This window comes from Corticium candelabrum, chromosome 10 (assembly GCF_963422355.1).
Source record: "Corticium candelabrum chromosome 10, ooCorCand1.1, whole genome shotgun sequence".
In the NCBI taxonomy this organism is placed as follows: Eukaryota; Metazoa; Porifera; class Homoscleromorpha; order Homosclerophorida; family Plakinidae; genus Corticium; species Corticium candelabrum.
The window spans coordinates 7129550-7147940 of NC_085094.1; the positions used below are offsets into that span (position 1 = coordinate 7129550).

General features: G+C 43.4%; 3 protein-coding genes across 4 annotated transcripts; 1 reads left to right on the forward strand and 2 right to left on the reverse strand.

Moving 5' to 3' along the window:
• Nucleotides 1-166: 166 nt before the first annotated feature.
• LOC134185830 (ninein-like) lies at nucleotides 167-4730 on the reverse strand. Its single transcript, XM_062653709.1, has 21 exons — nucleotides 4640-4730; nucleotides 4486-4557; nucleotides 4234-4317; nucleotides 4100-4165; nucleotides 3938-4032; nucleotides 3696-3864; nucleotides 3477-3626; nucleotides 2880-3021; nucleotides 2747-2814; nucleotides 2570-2673; nucleotides 2405-2494; nucleotides 2217-2340; nucleotides 2082-2152; nucleotides 1878-2016; nucleotides 1709-1809; nucleotides 1567-1632; nucleotides 965-1030; nucleotides 827-887; nucleotides 681-770; nucleotides 428-518; nucleotides 167-360 (listed from the first exon to the last, which is right to left on the reverse strand). Exons 1-21 carry the CDS (start codon nucleotides 4694-4696, stop codon nucleotides 278-280), a joined length of 1989 nt encoding a protein of 662 aa, XP_062509693.1. The 5' UTR covers nucleotides 4697-4730; the 3' UTR covers nucleotides 167-277.
• A 693-nt stretch (nucleotides 4731-5423) lies between these two features.
• On the forward strand, nucleotides 5424-8456 carry LOC134185373 (uncharacterized). Its single transcript, XM_062653153.1, has one exon. The coding sequence runs from the start codon at nucleotides 5424-5426 to the stop codon at nucleotides 8331-8333; it is 2910 nt and encodes a 969-aa protein (XP_062509137.1). The 3' UTR covers nucleotides 8334-8456.
• Nucleotides 8457-11937: 3481 nt separating this feature from the next.
• LOC134185759 (uncharacterized) lies at nucleotides 11938-18291 on the reverse strand. 2 transcript variants are annotated; one of them, XM_062653629.1, is made up of 6 exons: nucleotides 18118-18291; nucleotides 17772-17858; nucleotides 17404-17715; nucleotides 15780-15889; nucleotides 13033-13810; nucleotides 11938-12971 (listed from the first exon to the last, which is right to left on the reverse strand). In XM_062653629.1, exons 1-6 carry the CDS (start codon nucleotides 18188-18190, stop codon nucleotides 12175-12177), a joined length of 2157 nt encoding a protein of 718 aa, XP_062509613.1. In that variant the 5' UTR covers nucleotides 18191-18291; the 3' UTR covers nucleotides 11938-12174. The 2 variants fall into 2 exon arrangements, with proteins under 2 accessions (XP_062509613.1, XP_062509612.1); XM_062653628.1 differs by having other exon boundaries at nucleotides 13033-13813.
• Nucleotides 18292-18391: the final 100 nt, after the last annotated feature.

Sequence of the window (18391 nt, forward strand, 5' to 3'; positions counted from 1 at the left end):
GACGTTTGTTATGACGTATTAATATTGGCGTATTAATATTGACGTATTAATTAACTAACAATATTCAATGACGTACTGATTTCCGGCGTATGATGAATTAAATGTTTGGAGACGTCTCAACTAGATGTATCTACCATCTAAGACTGTAGACGTTCTATGGACATGATTTATTGTTTTTTCAGACACATTATTCAGACATCATTGAGTGCATTAATAATATTGTTCAGCAAGAATTTTCATTTAGATTGTCAGAGTTTCTTGTACAAGAGAACTCTCTTCACGATGAAATGGACAATCGTTTTGATATCTTTTTGATGTCACTTGACAAGCCACTAGTGTATACAATTGTTGTAGTGGTGCCTGACAGGAGATGCAAACAACAGTTAAAATGATATGTAGACGGTTTGTGACGGTAAAGGATCATTACCTGGAGCTGACTGTCTGACCAAGTCCTCAAGCTCTTTTTCTGATAGCTTGCTTTTGACAGCCAATTGCCCAATTAGATTCTTCTCTGCCTCCTACACAGAGTTCAAATAATTAGATGGTAGTCGTGTGTGTGTGTGTGTGTGTGTGTGTGTGTGTGTGTGTGTGTGTGTGTGTGTGTGTGTGTGTGTGTGTGTGTGTGTGTGTGTGTGTCACTGTGTGTGTGTGTGTGTGTGTGCATGTGTGCAGATGCTTACCTGAAGATCATGTTTTAGTTGCTGTTCCGACTCATCATTTAGTTCCTTAGTAATTCTTGCCTGCTCTAGTTCAAAGTCTTCGGTCATTGTCTGCATGACAACTTTACAATAAACCAGTTATACTGTAACATAAGCAAGCTTCTCACTTCAAGTGCAACTTTTCTTTGCTGATTTTTTATAACATGAGCCAACATAACAGTTGCAGATCTAGCAACATATACTCAATCAGCCCTCATTATAGAGTTAACATGTAGATTTCACAGTTGCATGTTGTCCATACATACTTGGTTTTCTTAAGCTGTCCAGTTTTTGATTCATCACTAGCAGTAGACATTGAGCTTTCCAGTTCTCTAAATATCATCATTAAGAAGATAGCACACACCTCGCTTCATTAATCTGAGGTTTTGTTACCTTGTAAGTATGTGTATGTGTAATTTTGGTCTCTGTCTGTCTGTTTGTCTGTCTGTCTGTCTGTCTGTCTGTCTGTTTGTTTGTCTGTCTGTTTGTCTGTCTGTCTGTCTGTCTGTTTGTTTGTCTGTCTGTTTGTCTGTCTGTCTGTCTTTTTGTTTGTCTGTAATATTATTTAGTGCAATAGACTCAAATAAAGTAATGTTTTGTTTTATAGTTGTGTATTGGATAATAGATAGTGTTGTATTGCATGCTCAGCTTGGTTTTGCTGTTTTCTAGTACTTGGAGTTTTCCCGGTTACTGACATAAACACTACAATCACATATTAAGTGCACACGTGCCATTCACTCTCATAAAACTATAAATAATAAATTTAATTTTAACACATTCAAATTTATTTGCATATTAATTTAGATACGTTACTGCATTAATATACTAAAAATTGAAACAAATTATTCTGGTTTTAGCGCAGCATTACCTTTCCTTCTTTAGCTTTTTTGCATTGAGCTTTTCAGTCATTGCCATAATCTGATGGCTTCTTGATCTAAAAATATTTGACCACTCACATCACCAGACACCATTAAGTTAATTGTCTGAAGAGACTTTATAATCTCACTCACATTTTACGAGAACGATGTAGTTTATCCATGTCACGCTGATGCTGTTCCATAATAACATGTGTTTCCTCCTGAGGCAGTGTTACACTCGAGAGTAATCTTTTCTATATAAAAAGCAACTTTAATTACACAAATGTATGAAGACTATTTATTGCGACAATTGCTTAATTGCCTTTAGGTTTTGTACTGTCACTTCCTGATGAGCTTCTACTTCTTGTTTCCTTAGTCTTTCAGCTTGAACTTTTCCCATCAATATACCGAGCTTCATATCCTGAAAATTTGCAGCTTCTTCAGTCTGTTGAGCTAATCGACTGTTCAACAGATTGATGTACAGAACGGTCAGCAGACTGAATGTATGCCAAGTGAACCGTTATACCTTGTCAGTTCATTTCTAGCTGCAAAGGCCAGCCTGTCCAGCTCCTTCTTTGCATCAATATACTCTTCTTTCTGTTTGATTAAATGGTTGCAAATTCTAAATAAGAGCTAGATAACTAGAGAGGCAGGATCAAACCTGTCGTTGGAGGATCATCTCAATTAGCTCAGGAGATTGTTGTTTAGTTTGCCTCTTTTCTTCATCATGTTTCTGTTGCAAGAGGACCAGACGAACATTTTGTTGAGCCAATCGATGCTCAAGTCTACGACAATATTAACCAATTCGCCATTTTGCAACAGTATGCAGATTAAGCAAGTTGTACTTACCTCTTTTGCTGTCGAACTTTGCTAAGAAGAAGTTGATTTGCTAAACAAATTGCTAAACGTTTGTGCTCCGCTGTCACCCGTTTGTGCATGCTGACATGTAGAGCAATTGAGTCAGACACAATGCACAAACAATTTATATACAAACATGTTCAAATATCATCGCACCGTTGACTCAATCCAATTTGTTTCTCTAGCATTCGTGTAACAGCTTCCAATTCAAATTTAACAAACTGATCACGTTCACCCTCCAAATTCAATTTCTCACATTTCTGTTGGTTATGAATGTATTCAGCTTTATTGAACATATTACTGCATGCGCTCATGTGTAACAAACCGACTCACCCAAAGTTTGTCAGTCTTCCTTCCTTTCAATTCTGCTTCTTTTGCTTCAAATTTCTTTCTCGATGCAGCTGGCACAAACAAACAAGTTTACAAACTTTGTGAGGTTTTTAGTCTCTAGAGCGACAGTGACTACCGATAATGAACTGAGTGTTTCCTTTCTTTTGCTCCAACATCTGATATGTTTCAGACTTTGAAAGTTGCGCTTTCTGTGCCAGTTTGTTATAAATTTGAACTTCTTCTTTATTGACGGTCTCAAGATACTCATCAAACTTGCTCTACAAGACAAGACAATACTCTAGCAAACGAGACACGATTGGGGCACAATTACAATTGGTAAGCATACAATTAATGATACTTTACATGTATGTGTTGACACCATACATTCATATACATTATACTGTCTCACCTGCAACCATGCAGTAAATCAACATATCAAATTTACAATAATCAATGACTTGTTGATGAATTCTATTATAAAGTGAGATATTGCATGAATAATGTAAAGAAAGCAAATTAAATGACTGTTAAGCTCTCGTACACAATGTCTTGTTAACTAGACTAATTGACTGACTACACATTGTAGTCTTAAGGTATCGTGCCACACTTTTAAATGTGACGTCATAATTTTATTAAACTAAGGCCACCTACCCTGTCTTTTAAAATCTCATTTATTGCTATTTTTCGTAGGCATCCTGGTTATCGAAAGTTACCAGATTAAAGATTTTCAAACCTTCTTCAGTTTCTCGAGCTCCTGGCTTTCTTCATTGTCTGCTTGCTTGTGCAGTTGTAACCACTCGCTGCACTGCTCTCCCACCTCCGTTCTATACATCTCAATAAAATACTCTAACGTCAACAATCCATCGCCCACCTGTTGACACCACTAGTTTACAGGCATTGTGTGTTAATCAAACAAATACATTTACCAAACGTATACAATGTGATATCAGACCGTGTCAACTTTCTCTTCCATCTTCTCTTGTTGTTCTGCTTCCAGTTTCTTTATATTCGATTCTCTGATTTTCTTCATATTTTCATGGATGACTATGACTTCTTTGTCGAGTTTCTGTTTGTAATCTGTCACAACTTTCAGAACAGCTTCTTCGTGCATAAGCTGCAAACTGCATGAACATTCAGTATCATCAACTAATCTAACAAATTTTCAAGGCTGTTGAAAATCCTATAAATCCAAACCTTGACTTGTCCTTTTCTTCAAGTTGCTTGTCTCCAATTAGGACGTTTACGTCTTTGCTAAACTGTTGAAGGCGCTTTTGTACATCTTCATTTTTCTGTAATGTCAACAATGAAAGCAAATAAGAGACAACTACACAGTGGTGATAAGAGTTCTGGTATTACCATCTCTTCAAATGCTGTAAAACTTTCTGCACTTGTTTGACGACTTTCCAACCACCAGTATAAAGCCTAAAATGGAAAGAAAGATGCATGGCTTAGTGCACATATCCTTTATGGTTTGAAAACAAACAACAAACTTCAAGCTGGACACTGAGAATAAAGCTCCACTGCACTTCTGCCTCAGTCATAAGACAAGTCAAAATGCAGACGGTTTCCTCTAGCTAAATATGCACCAATACAACAGTGTGCATGTGTGTGTGTGTGTGTGTGTGTGTGTGTGTGTGTGTGTGTGTGTGTGTGTGTGTGTGTGTGTGTGTGTGTGTGTGTGCGCGCGCGCGCGCGCGCGTGCGTGTTAAACAAATACAATTGACATAAAAGTTTTTGCCTACTTCATCAGCAGACAGCACTTCTGCAAGAACAGCGAATACATGTTTCTGCAATTCATCCTCGTGAGTTTGTATCTATTCAGTCAATGACGAAATCATCATGCAAAGCTCATTACATTAGATAAAGATGCATGACAGTGGTCACTAATTACCATACCATTCTATTGAGGTGAGCCAAATGAGCTTTCTCCAAACCATCCTCTATCGCTGACATATCCTTAGTATTTTGTTGAAGCTATTAATAATACAGAGTATTTCCTTAATTTGATGACGTAGCAACAAGGTTCACCTGTTACTAATCGATTGTAAGTTCTAAGCAAGATCATACTAATTTTGCATGCATTTTTACAGCCATTAATCAATTTCACTACTTACAATGTAGCTATTAACTTATTTTTCCATGCAGGCAAGCATATACACAGTATTAGTTAGAGACAAACAAACACACGAACAATCATACCAACAGACATACAAACTCACAAATGATAAGGCAAGCAATTGTACACACACACACACACACACACACACACACACACACACACACACACACACACACACCACACACACACACACACACACACACACACACACACACACACACCACACACACAAAAACACACACACACACACACACACACGCACACACGCACACACGCACACGCACACACGCACACGCACACATGCACACACGCACCCATGCACGCACACACGCACACACGCACCCATGCACCCACCCGCCCGCCCATGCACCCACCCGCCCGCCCATCTCCCACCCGCCCGCCCATCTCCCACCCGCCCGCCCATCTCCCACCCGCCCGCCCATCTCCCACCCGCCCGCCCATCTCCCACCCGCCCGCCCATCTCCCACCCGCCCGCCCATCTCCCACCCGCCCGCCCATCTCCCACCCAAACATCTCCCACCCACAACTCTTCAGCAGTCTATGTCTGATCTCATGTCTGCAGATCGTGAAAGAGCTGGCCTTGGTTGTCCGAAGCGCACTTTGTCTGCTTCGCGGGAAGAAGTAGCCTGGGCATTTGTAGGTTCTCTGTCTACTGAGTCTATTTTGTCTGCGCCAATTCCTCGGTCCGTCCAACAAATTGCATCTTGTCTCAAGTCAACTTTTCAAGACTGTTGCGCTATTCCACTTCGTAAGCTTGAGTCAAATCCAAACGATTCTGCTGCATGGAAGCTACTCTTCCTAATTCCAAGAATGCTTCTACAACCTGGCCGCGGAGAAAAACAGTCTGGCATCAAGAAGGCCATGCAGTTGCAACAGAAATTTTTAAATTTTCAGTGGGAAGAGTTGATTCAACTAGAAAAACCTTCAGCAGTTTCGAAACCTAGTCGTCTTGCACAAGAGCAGAAAAAGAATGCTGCCCTGAGGCTCATTCGCTGTGGTGAAATTTCGAAGGCAGCCAAGGTCATCATCAGCAATGGTTTAGCTCCAGCCTCAGAGGAAACGATCTTGAAGCTGAAAAGCAAACATCCAAGTCATCATTCAAATGTTCAAGTTGACGGTCTCAAGTCTCAATCTGCCAACGGGCTTCACCTCTCTTTGGTTGCTTTTCTCAAGGCTGTCCACAGATGCCCCAAAGGCTCTGGGTCAGGACCCTCTGGTTGGCGTTTTGAACATTTACGAGACTTGTGTGACAACAGTGTAACCAGAGACGGTCTTTTTGCAATCTGTTCTACCATTGCTAAGGGTAAGATTCCCACTGACATTATCTCTTTAGTGTCTGCTTCTCGTCTTATTGCCATCCCTAAGAGCAATGGTGATGTTCGTCCCATTGCTATTGGAGAGTGTTTGAGGCGTTTGACTGCTAAAGCTGTTTGTGTCGATTGCAAGGACTCGTTTTCATCATATTTCAACCCTGTTCAACATGGAGTTGCTACTCCTTCTGGTTCAGAGCTCGTTATCCATCACATTCAGCTTCTTTTGGAAGCCAACCCTTCTTGGGTTATGATTAAGTCGGACATCTCAAATGCGTTCAACAGTGTCGACCGACAATGTCTTCTGTCTAGTGTCAGTTCCAACTTTCCGGAACTCTTGCCCCATGTCAATCAGATGTATGGAGTCTCGAGCCCTCTCATCTTCCAAAAGGGTTCAGAATCAGTCATTCTCTCTTCGGAACAGGGGGTGCATCAGGGGGACCCGTTAGGTCCTGTTTTGTTTGCTACATCAATTCACTCCACACTTGTTGCTCTGCAAGCTAAATTTCCGGAGGTTGTTTTGCTTGCCTACCTAGATGATGTTTTCATTGTGGGTCAAAACAACATGGCACTTCAAGTCTTTGCTTCTCTAGAAGAGTCATTCTTACCGCTCAATCTAAAGATCAATCAATCAAAATGTGAGTTGCTGTCTCTTCAGGGTGATAGTAATCCATCTCCTATTCCTACAGCAACATCTGGTTCTGTTGTCTTGGGATCTCCAGTAGGCACCACAAGTTTTGTCCGTTCTTTCTGCCTATCTGCTGCAGAGTCTGGAGAAGACTTTTGTTCTCGGATATGCAACCTTGATGATAGTCAGAGCTCAGTTCTGCTTTTACGTCATTGCCACTCCACACGTCTTAACCACTTAGCCAGGACAGTTCCTGTTTCTCTTTTGATACCTGCAGCTCAGAAGCACGACCGAACTAGTTGTCAAACGTTCAGGAACATTCTTGGTACAGAGGATCTGTCACCCGCGCTTTGGAATCAGATATCGCTTCCTGTTAAGAAAGGTGGCTTTGGTGTTTCGCCTCTGGAGAGAGTTTCGCCTGCCGCCTTTCTTGCTGGTTGGGCACACACTTGCCAATCACTTCTAGACAGGTTTCCAGGTTCAGGTTCCCTGCTGTCGTCTCTGTCAGATCCATCTGAATCTGATGGCCAAATTGTCCATGACCTAGATGAGGCAGCCGCTATGATTCCGCCACTGTTGCTATCTGATGAAGATCCGAAACCAGTTTCGTACGCCCGCCATGAGCTTCTTTTAGCAGATGCAAGAAAATTGCAACACAGACTATCCAATGCTATTGCTCAAAAAGACACCACAGCCCTTTTAGCGTCAGTCGTCTCTGACAAAGATTCAGCACGATTACAATCTCTTCAAGGCCCCTACGCGGGAGCTTGGCTCGACTCTATACCCTCCTCTCGCAAGTTCGCGCTATCGTCTCCGGAATTTAATTTGGCGTCTTGCATGAGGTTGGGGATACCCTTGCCATTTGGAGAATGGGTTGCAAATTGCGAATGTGGATCAAAACTCGACGCTGAAGGTTTCCACCTACTTACTTGCAAGTCTGGCGGCGGTCCCAACTGGCAACACAACAGCCTTGTCGCAAGCTGGTCCGACTGCCTTCTCGATCTTGGTATACATCACCGAAAGGAGCCTCGCAACAGATACAGCAACAGCGATGATAGGCCTGATATCGTCGTATTTGACAGCGAAAATGGCTCATCTCTAGATCTAGATGTTTCATTCGCCCACCCCTGGAGCAAAGACTATCTGAAACGAACAGCTCGAATCTGCGGATTTGCTGCCAAAAAACGTGAGGACCTCAAGTTTTCAAAATATGATCAGGAACGTCTAGCAAGTGGTGACTCACCAGCATTCACACCTCTAGTTTTTGAGCACTTTGGCTGCTGGGGTGAGAAAGCTGTCGACTACTTAAGGGTACTTTCGAGAAAATCTAGGGATGCTGTTGGAAAATCCAACACGGCTGACTTCATAAATTTTTGGCGTAAGCGCATCTCTGTTCAGATTCAAAAGTGCAATTCAAGGGTCCTATTAAGGAAGATTGACAGGCTTACCAACTCAAGGAGACCATACAATCACGGTCAAGACTGGGATGCCCAGTCTATTTGGGCTTCATAATTTTGACAGTTAGTAAATTATTATACGTATGGATTACGTTTGGTGACTGTAGCTGTCTACATTCTAGTTTAGCATATCAGTGATTTCTGTATATTTGGCTGTTTAGTTATATCTGAAATATATCTATCCCACCCACCCACCCACCCAACTGACCAACCAACCAACCAACCAACCGACCAAGATTGACAGGCTTACCAACTCAAGGAGACCATACAATCACGGTCAAGACTGGGATGCCCAGTCTATTTGGGCTTCATAATTTTGACAGTTAGTAAATTATTATACGTATGGATTACGTTTGGTGACTGTAGCTGTCTACATTCTAGTTTAGCATATCAGTGATTTCTGTATATTTGGCTGTTTAGTTATATCTGAAATATATCTATACCGACCAACCAACCAACCAACCAACCAACCGACCAACCAACCACCCACAAGAAAGAAATTCAAAAAACAAAAAAGGCATCAAAGTCAGAGAAAGAAGCAGCCCATAAATCAACCTTGAACAAGTTGAAAAGTGACGCATCTCCCTCGCTAAGAAGAACCATAGAACTGGCAGGAGAAAAGGAAGCATCGAGCTGGTTAACTGTCTTGCCGATCCAAAATCACGGATTTCATCTACCAAAGTGTGAATTTAGAGATGCCATTTGTTTAAGGTATGGGTTGTCACTGAAGGACGTTTCCTCAAAGTGCTCATGCGGGTCAACATTCAATGTTGACCATGCTATGATATGTCCCAAAGGGGGATTTCCAACTATCAGGCATAACGAAGTGAGGGACATCACTGCAGATTTGATTAGTGAAGTATGCTCGGATGTGGCCATCGAACCGCGGCTAAACCCCCTCTCAGGTGAATGCCTACACAATCGTACTGCCAACAGGGACGAAGAGGCACGGCTGGATGTTTCGGCAAGAGGTGTATGGCGTCGTGGTGAACGCGCATTTTTCAATATTAGGGTGTTTTACCCCAACGCGCAAAGTTACCAGGAGATGACCTTACCGCAAATCTTTCGGAACCATGAACTTGAGAAGCAGAGAGTCTATGGCGAGAGAGTCAGAGAGGTTGAAGGAAGTAGCTTCACTCCATTGGTGTTGTCGTCAACTGGAGGCATGGGAAGAGAAGAAAACACTTTCTACAAACGGCTAGCCAGTCTGATCTCAGACAAACAGGACACTTCCTACAGTCAAACAATGGCACTAATACGATGCAGACTGAGTTTTTCTCTACTACGATCTGCAATTCTGTGTGTTAGAGGGACGAGGTCATCAAAGCGCCATCCAGTACATCTTGACTGTGTTGACAGCATCGTCAGTGAGGCTCGCCTCACTGTCTAAGAACTCTTTTAGAACTAGTATATTGCATAATTGGTACAAACTATTGGATTGTATTCGATGTTGACTGTTAGACAACTAGCCTGTAATAGAGCAGCCATATGTTGAAAATATATGTATAGAAACCAACCACCCACCCAACCAACCAACCAACCAACCAACCACCCACCCACCCACCCGACACCCACCCACCCAACCAACCAACCACCCACCCACCCACCCGACACCCACCCACCCACCCACCGACACCCACCCACCCACCCGACACCCACCCATCCACCCGACACCCACCCGACACCCACCCACCCACCCGACACCCACCCACCCACCCGACACCCACCCACCCACCCCGACACCCACCCACCCACCCGACACCCACCCACCCACCCGACACCCACCCACCCACCCGACACCCACCCACCCACCCGACACCCACCCACCCACCCGACACCCACCCAACACCCACCCACCCACCCAACACCCACCCGACACCCACCCAACACCCACCCAACCACCCACCCACAAATGCACACACACACACACACACACACACACACACACACACACACACACACACACACGTACAGAAACAAATTATCTGTACACAATACTCCACACTCCATTACCTGCTGCACGTCCTCCATTTGCTTGTCAACGCTAGCCTTGTCAGCATCATCGATGGCCTCCTCATAGTCAGAAAGCATGTCTTGCGCCTTTTCACCAGAAAGATTTCCAATCAAGACTTGTTTCTCTAACATAATCCGAAGCAGATGAAGTAACATAACTTGTATTTCATGACACAGAGTGCTCTCAACATAAGACAGAGCATTGAGATCGTGCATCAAGATCACTTCGAGTATAGCCATACTGCATAAGACACAAGAAATGCTGATCTCTATTTACTACTAACATATTTATATTTGTATGGCATTAACGATATTGTCAGAATTTAAAGTATCAAATGAAAACTGACTGTGACATCTGAGTCAGTGCTTCGAGAAAGCATAGAACAGCTGTTCCGGTGTGAAGATTGACTGAGCAGTCTGTATGATAGACAACTGCAGTTTTATATGATGTCTGCAACACACGAGTCATTTTATTATTATAACTATAATTATTACTATTTCATCGTCATTGACATTATTTATCGTTATTGTTCAATTCTCACCGACTGTAACTGCTGAGCAGCAGCACTTTGCATGACTAATGCACCTGCGATAGCAGATTGTGAGTGAACTTCTTGTTTGCCTGTTTGAGGACGAGTGTCTTTAGAGTTTGACTGCAAAACCTCCCCTTGCCTGCTTGAGTCAGGAAAAGGATTAGGACTAGCTACAAAGTGACTAGTCTCATGCTCACTACGTTTAGCACTGAGCCACACGACAGCCTGTAATGTAGAAATGCGTCAGTACAATCATCGAAAACACTCATATTGCAAACATTTTAGAAACCATGCAGCTCTCCAGCTCTTGTAGTACAGTGAAATACAAGGCTGTCAAATTGTTCACTCCAATAATATAACACCTACACCGCTGATGTTGAAATACAAACTGTATGGCCAAGCTTCATGCTCTATGTATCCTACAAACTGTGTACACTCTGTATAGCACCACTAACATGAACGTAATTCAGTGTTAGCTGCATTTTGGGTGTACATGTATTGTCGACCCTAGATGATTTGTGACTATCACCATGACAGCCTGCAGAGTAGATGTATACAATAGATCACGTTGAATACTCATGCAGCTGTAAACAACTAAGAGCATGCAAGATGCAGCTACTGGAAAAAGTACACAGTTTGAGTGTGTTTTTATAATCTACTCTGGTGCAGGGTGTTCCGTTAGCGGGTGTGTATTAATTGCAGGGTGTAACTCTTGGCTGGCAACGGTCCTCCCAGACACTTTGTACAAACACCAACACATCACATGTATCTGTCTTCAACAGCCATAAAGTTAGGTTCCAACCTCTTTGACTTTTCGTTTCTTCCTTGTGCAGCAGAAGAGCAAGAAGAGGACGAGTAATAACCCCAAGGCGACGGAAGTACAAGTGATGATGACACCAAGGGTAACATGCTCTTCCTGGCTTACCACAGTGACCACGTTCTTCACAACTGTACACTCCTCTGACATAGTGTTGGAGAGAAGCCTGTGGCCCAAATGAGACTACATTGACACTCTGGGTAAGGAATCTAACGCGTAATTAAGCCAGGAAGATGTCAAATAGTACCTCAAACAGTAGCCCAAACGGCAGCCCAAAGCGCTACAAAAGCATCAGCTTTCATGTCCTAAAGAAGAGGTCTTTAGCGATGTCGTGTTTGTTAGTAAAATGACACATACAAAACGACTTCAAAACGAGAGACAATACACATGACATCAGCGTCTATGCTACATGTCCTGGCCGGCAGCAATTACAGCATCTCTAAGTACCCATCAGCTAACTAACTAATGTCTCTACACATCTACGTGTTGGTACACACAGCATGTGAGTAATGAGAAATCCAGACAGTCGTAAGTCACCACTCTTTCCTTGGTTTTATAACTCGCATCGGACCAAGAGGTGGCAGCACAAATTCCCTCGTGTTCGTTAGCCTCCTCCAGATGCTCGCCTCCTGATCGGGATATCGATAAACGTGTGTGTTGTGCAAGTAGGATGGGACACAGTCCTGTCTGAAACCGTTCACAAGAACTGGAATACATCGGTAGTTTCCACCCTTTTGAAATATGTCACTGGCTATGTAGTTGATATCGAAGAAAACACCACAACCAGGTTGACAAGCTCCCGTTCGATTGTCGGCAACTCCATTTCTTATCTGCTCAATGTACCCCGGAGAGCACAGGACAAGAATGAACTTCGCTCTATCGAGCTGCTCTGTCTTCCAAACTGGTGCATTCTTTGCTGCCCTTCCTGGTTCATCCATCTGATCATAATGTACAGCCATGCCATTTGTGTGGAGCCACGCGACAATGGTATCCACATATCTCGTCATGTCAAGCGCATAACTGATGTACACGTACTCATCATGACATAACAAGCAGACACGGCAAAGCTTCTTTCCTTGTGCCTTTGTTTTACGCTTAAAAAATTTGGAAGGCGAGCCTCTTGGAACTTCATGCTGCAACGGAACTTGTCGATGAGGTGCCAGCTGGCTGACAATAGGTACAGATGAAGGGCCAGAGAGATCTATGGGTGTGTCTGAGAATTCATCACGGGATCCATCAGTCGTTAGAGATAAGTTGGACGTGTCCAAAGGTGAAGGTGATCTTAGTTTTCGTAATTCTTCAGCTTCTAATCTCTCCATCTCTAGCAAATCTGTCGTGACCCACAATCAATACACAATGTAACACAAAACAATAACAAACACATAACCTACCTTTCAGTACATTCACTTTCACATACGCAATGAAATCCATTCGTTTCCTCTCACGAACGACTCTGCACAACTTTCCTAAACTCATCGATCGTCTTTGAATCAGCTGGTTCAACACATACTCAGTACATCTCCCATTAGTCGCTCTCGGCTTGACAACATTAATTTCCTCGACTGATAAGCCACCTTCTCCGGCAATCACTTTCCAGTCCCATTCATTAGCATCAAATAATAGACCAAACTTTTCGATGTGCTGCGGCTTCAAGTAAGTCAGTTGTATCTTGTCCATTCGATGTAATTCCTCGTCGGTTATATCGAAGCTGGCTGGAGCTTCCACAGGTGTACAATCAGAGGGAAGTTCGGTAGAAATGGTTACATCTGGCTCACACGGCTGTTCAATGCCAGACTGAAGGGGTGATGGCACATGAGGTGGAGATCCAGGTATTGGGTCCTCATCATCACCACCATCGTCATCTGGCAAATCCCATTCACGTGGTACAGTTACAGCGATCTGTAGGCCGCTTGTGTTATTCCCATGTTCCATAGCCCACCCGCGTCGTACAAGCAGACATAAATCATGCCAAGCACCGGGCGCTCTAATGATGGACAAATCAACTTCACTGCATTCCACTTGCCTCAATGCTTGTTCGACTGCACGTTTAGGAAGACCAACAATGACGTGATTGTTAGCAGCCAACAAAACATCACCACACTGTAAGGTTTCTGTGGGTCGTACAAACCTTGCAGTTGGCTCTATGTCAGACACGATTGGCAGTGAAACCTTCTGGCAGCAAACAAACACAATCAACATAATCTTCAATAATACAGCTAATCTGCTACAATTATTAAAGGGTCACCCTCGATCCCCTCAACTTTCACGAGGATACGTTTCTATAAAAGCCACTGACTTAGTGGTTACTGACATTGACAGAAAATGTATATTGATGACTGTGCAACACAGTAAAGACGGAATACACACTGAAGTCGTCCAGAAGAAATTTATCTGCATAGTGAAACCTTATTTCCATTTTTCATTGCGTTCATGTTTACGAATCATTGATTCATGAATTATTCAGTGCAACAGCGTTAAAACACGGAAAATACCAACTGCTTCACATTCGGAATGCTCAACCTCTAGCAAGGGATGGAGAGTAACTTATGCAAGCCAAGCGTCAGCCCCATGTATCGCCAATGGCAACATAACGTTAGCATACTACTATAAACATGTAAACTCCTTTCGCCGAGACGCTACATTCTGACCAGCGTCAGACGTTGGACTAGACCCGAGTTCTATTATTCAAGCGTCAACATAGCGTAAACTACCAATACTACCAATCGGCTGTCGCGCTTTCACATCACATGATCCAGTTGTCTAACATGGACGACGAAGATCTCAACAAGTAAAAGCAGACGTTGGGTTGTGCTCAGACATGCTACTGTAAATCATTAAGTTTCAACAACTGACTACGTTGACGTTATATGTTGGGCTGACGCTCGGCTTGCGTAAGTTACTGTAAACCAGCGTTAAGCGATCAAGCCCACACATGCTGGTGAGTTTGCCTTTGATCTCTGTTGTCATATCACCAACACATAAAGACGAGTCTGTCCAACTGTGTTACACACATCTTCCAAAGACAGAGCAACTAAGTGCCTTTAGTGTGTAAACACTAACACTACCTCCTAAGTACTCTAGTGACATACTAACACATGCTACTGAGATTATGTAGCAAAATTTTTTTGACCAGTTTTCATGATACATCAAAGTAAAAAACATGCTGTGTACACTCATGAAAGTGAAGACAACGATATGGATGACCTCTGATAAAATTGGGCAAATAAAATGTACAGTAGAATGTCACTTATCCAAATACCAGTTAACTGAACGTGTTGGTCTACCGAACAAACTGTGTCTCGGACTCACTCTAGTTTTGCGGGAACAAAACGGTAATGCGCATGAGCATCAGAGCACACGTGTAGCTGTGTGTGTGTGTGTGGTGTGTGTGTGTGTGTGTGTGTGTGTGTGTGTGTGTGTGTGTGTGTCTGTGTGTGTGCATGTGTGTGTGTCCCCGTCCGTCCGTCCGTCCGTGTGTGTGTGTGTGTGTCCGTCCATCCGTCCGTGTGTGTGTCTGTGTGTGTGGTGTCTGTGTGTGTGTGTGTGTGTGTGCATGTGTTATCAGAACTATTCAGAGATACGACGAACAGGTCAGAGAACGGAAGTGTCCGCATAAGTGACATCCTACTGTATAGCAAAAATGAGGGATACTGTACACCAACAAATTTTTGATGGCTTAAAAATTTCACTACACTACAGTACCTCCTGAAAATTCCATTTCGGTAGTAACTATTTGCGGTAAAACTCTCCAGAAGCTCGAGACTCCTAATGCAGTTGTGCAACACGATAGCATGCACTATGTAGTAAGTTAATAATTACAATAATTTGTTCACAAACATTGCTGTTGGCTCCTAGACGTTTGACAACTTCCACAAAGTTTATGATAGAGGATTTAGTTTACGTAGTTCATACATACCGAAATCACTGAAAATAAATTGCCACCAAAAATTTCTTGGTTTACAGTAACTTATATAAGAAGACATCTACTGGATTAAGCACACAGTTGAAGCTACACTGAGAGGTATAGTGTACATCCGTGATGTGCAACAAACCACATAACAAGCATGATGACATGTGTATTACAATGAGGCAGGAAGTCGTGGAGCTTGCAATCGCATCTGACCAAACACTGACTGACCTCTTGTTTGAAGTTCTCGACTTTCAGGTTAAAGCCAAACTTTCCGTTGAGACATTTTACAACACGAATGGTTTGAAAGCCGGGAAGACGTTTATACAACAGCAACGGATCTAGACAACACAAAATGTGTGACTACGTAGTAAACCATCATCTCAGGGTATAAACTCCACACACATATGTGTAACATAAAACGCATGAATGATTGGTGTGTCACGTGGTTAGAAAAGAATCAAACTATTAGAACTGTTTACCACCAAATAGTACACACACACACACACACACACACACACACACACACACACACACACACACACACACACAGACACATGCACGCACACACACACACACGTGCACACACACACATGCACACACGCACACACACACACACACACACACACACGTGCACACACACACAGTGACTCACACACACACAGTGTCTCTCTCTCTCTCTCTCTCTCTCACACACACACACACACACACACACACACACACACACACACTTCGTGATATGTACATGCATGGTCACTCAGTAACAGGCAAAGACAATTTCTAAGGCTTCACAGAATCATCACAAAAACCATGCAGGAAATAAAACTTCATCTTTATTCTAACAGCATTACAGTAATTTACTACTAATAGGTCAGTAAAGGAGACTACATTGTTCTAATACTTTACACTAATTTTGACTGAAGAGCAAATTACAGTACATGCTGCCCTTCTAAACAACGGTAGTAAACAAGACAAAACGGTGATACATTTGAGTGCATGCAAACAGTCAACAACTGCATGGTTTTGTGTCTACAGAACAGTAACCCTTGATAGGAACAAAAGCACGGAAATATAACACATTTGGCACGGCAGTAAAGAGTAAAGACGGGTTGAGTGGTTTTACGGACATTCCAACTACAAAATCAACAGAACACACCCAGACATTCACACATACTTGGCAAAATTAGTGCTAACTGGGTTAGCAAGACCAATTATGAAGACTCACAATCCATAACTAGAGCCATCACACTGTCACACCCTCACCTTGTCTGTAAGTTGTTATGTCTAGCTGTAAACAAAGTCATAATGCCAGGATACAACACAACAAAGTGGCTGACCACTGTGCCCACATAGCGGGAGGGAAGGGGGGAGGCGGGAGGGAGAAAAGGGCACTGACAATAGTTTGTATTCGATTGAGAGCAAGAATGCCATTCAACACAGTAACTCTAGCCAGCAGGAAATCGACCAACTAGCCCAACAATGGGTGAAAAAAATTTAGTGTCTATAGCACAGAGCTCTCACCGGACGTACTAGAGCAAAAGTGTAGCCAAAAATAGTTTGGGATTGTTGACCGAAATTATGCGATTAAATAAAATAATGAATAAAACAGTCACTGGTGGTGTATAGTCTATTTGTTAGTCAGATTCAGGAGAGTGTCAGTGCCTACCACATCTGCTATGATAGGGAAAATTCAATCTGATGTTACGTTTACTTCCTAGACGGACTGCAAGCTGGTTACACACACACAGACACACACAGACACACACACAGACACACACACACACACACACACACACACACACAATGTAAGATTGAGTACAAGTAGGTTTACAATTTTACACTAACGGTTAGTAACCTTCTTGGTGGTCGAGCTCACGTCTCGACTCCGTAGTTTCAATAGACGTGTCTGAATTTTCGGATCGCGCACAGACAAGCCGCTGTAGTTCCTCCCTTCCTCGTCTCACCGCCTCTTCATCAGGTACATCAGGTACAGGCGTTCCATATCCACCACCACCACCATAGCCACCACAGGGAATACCGCATCCTGCGCCGTTCTGTTCAGCAAATCTGCCACTAGTATCCGTATACGGTCCAGACGGCAGTTGCCTGGGGCCATCGGTCGGAGACGTCACGTAGCTGAAATCGTGTGTAAGAGAACCACCGATTCCTAAAGAAACAACACTGCAACAATTTGAAGTAAAAATAGGAATACAGGCGGCTAACCATTATCAAGTCTACGATCTTCCGGGTTGGTGCTCGACTCCCACTCAGGGGTCCCACCTCCTCGGGACGCATAGCCGTTCATGTCGCCTGCAAACGCAAAAACTCAACGTGACGAAAGCAAACTCAGATAGTGCGAACACGGTTTTAGCGCGCACGACAACAATCACTACGGCCGTGCATGACGTCACAGTCGGTAAACGCAACGAAAGTCTGAAAAACAGCGAGCGATGGCACAGCTGCGCGACTCAAAGTGACGCACTCGAGACGCGCACTTCGATGCGAACGCGAGCGTTTCCCTCCGTCGCCCGGTGGAGCGAGGAGTGAAGAAAACCGAGACCGCCATCACCTTGAGCACATAAAGGCGCCTTGCTCCGCGCCTTTCGCTTCTTCTTCGAGCCAAAAGGAAAGCGAAACGGCATAGTTGAGATTTCCTGAGCTCAGACACTCAGAGATGGTGGAACGAGGTGAGCTGCTCACTCACTAACTCTGACTGACTGTTGTCGGATATATACCTGTTGCGTTCACGCGTGCGCAGTGTTCCCGGATCCGGATTTTCCTGCTTCACCATGTTGGCAATACGGAAGCCAATTAATTTAATTAGTAAAGTTAAATACAGTAGA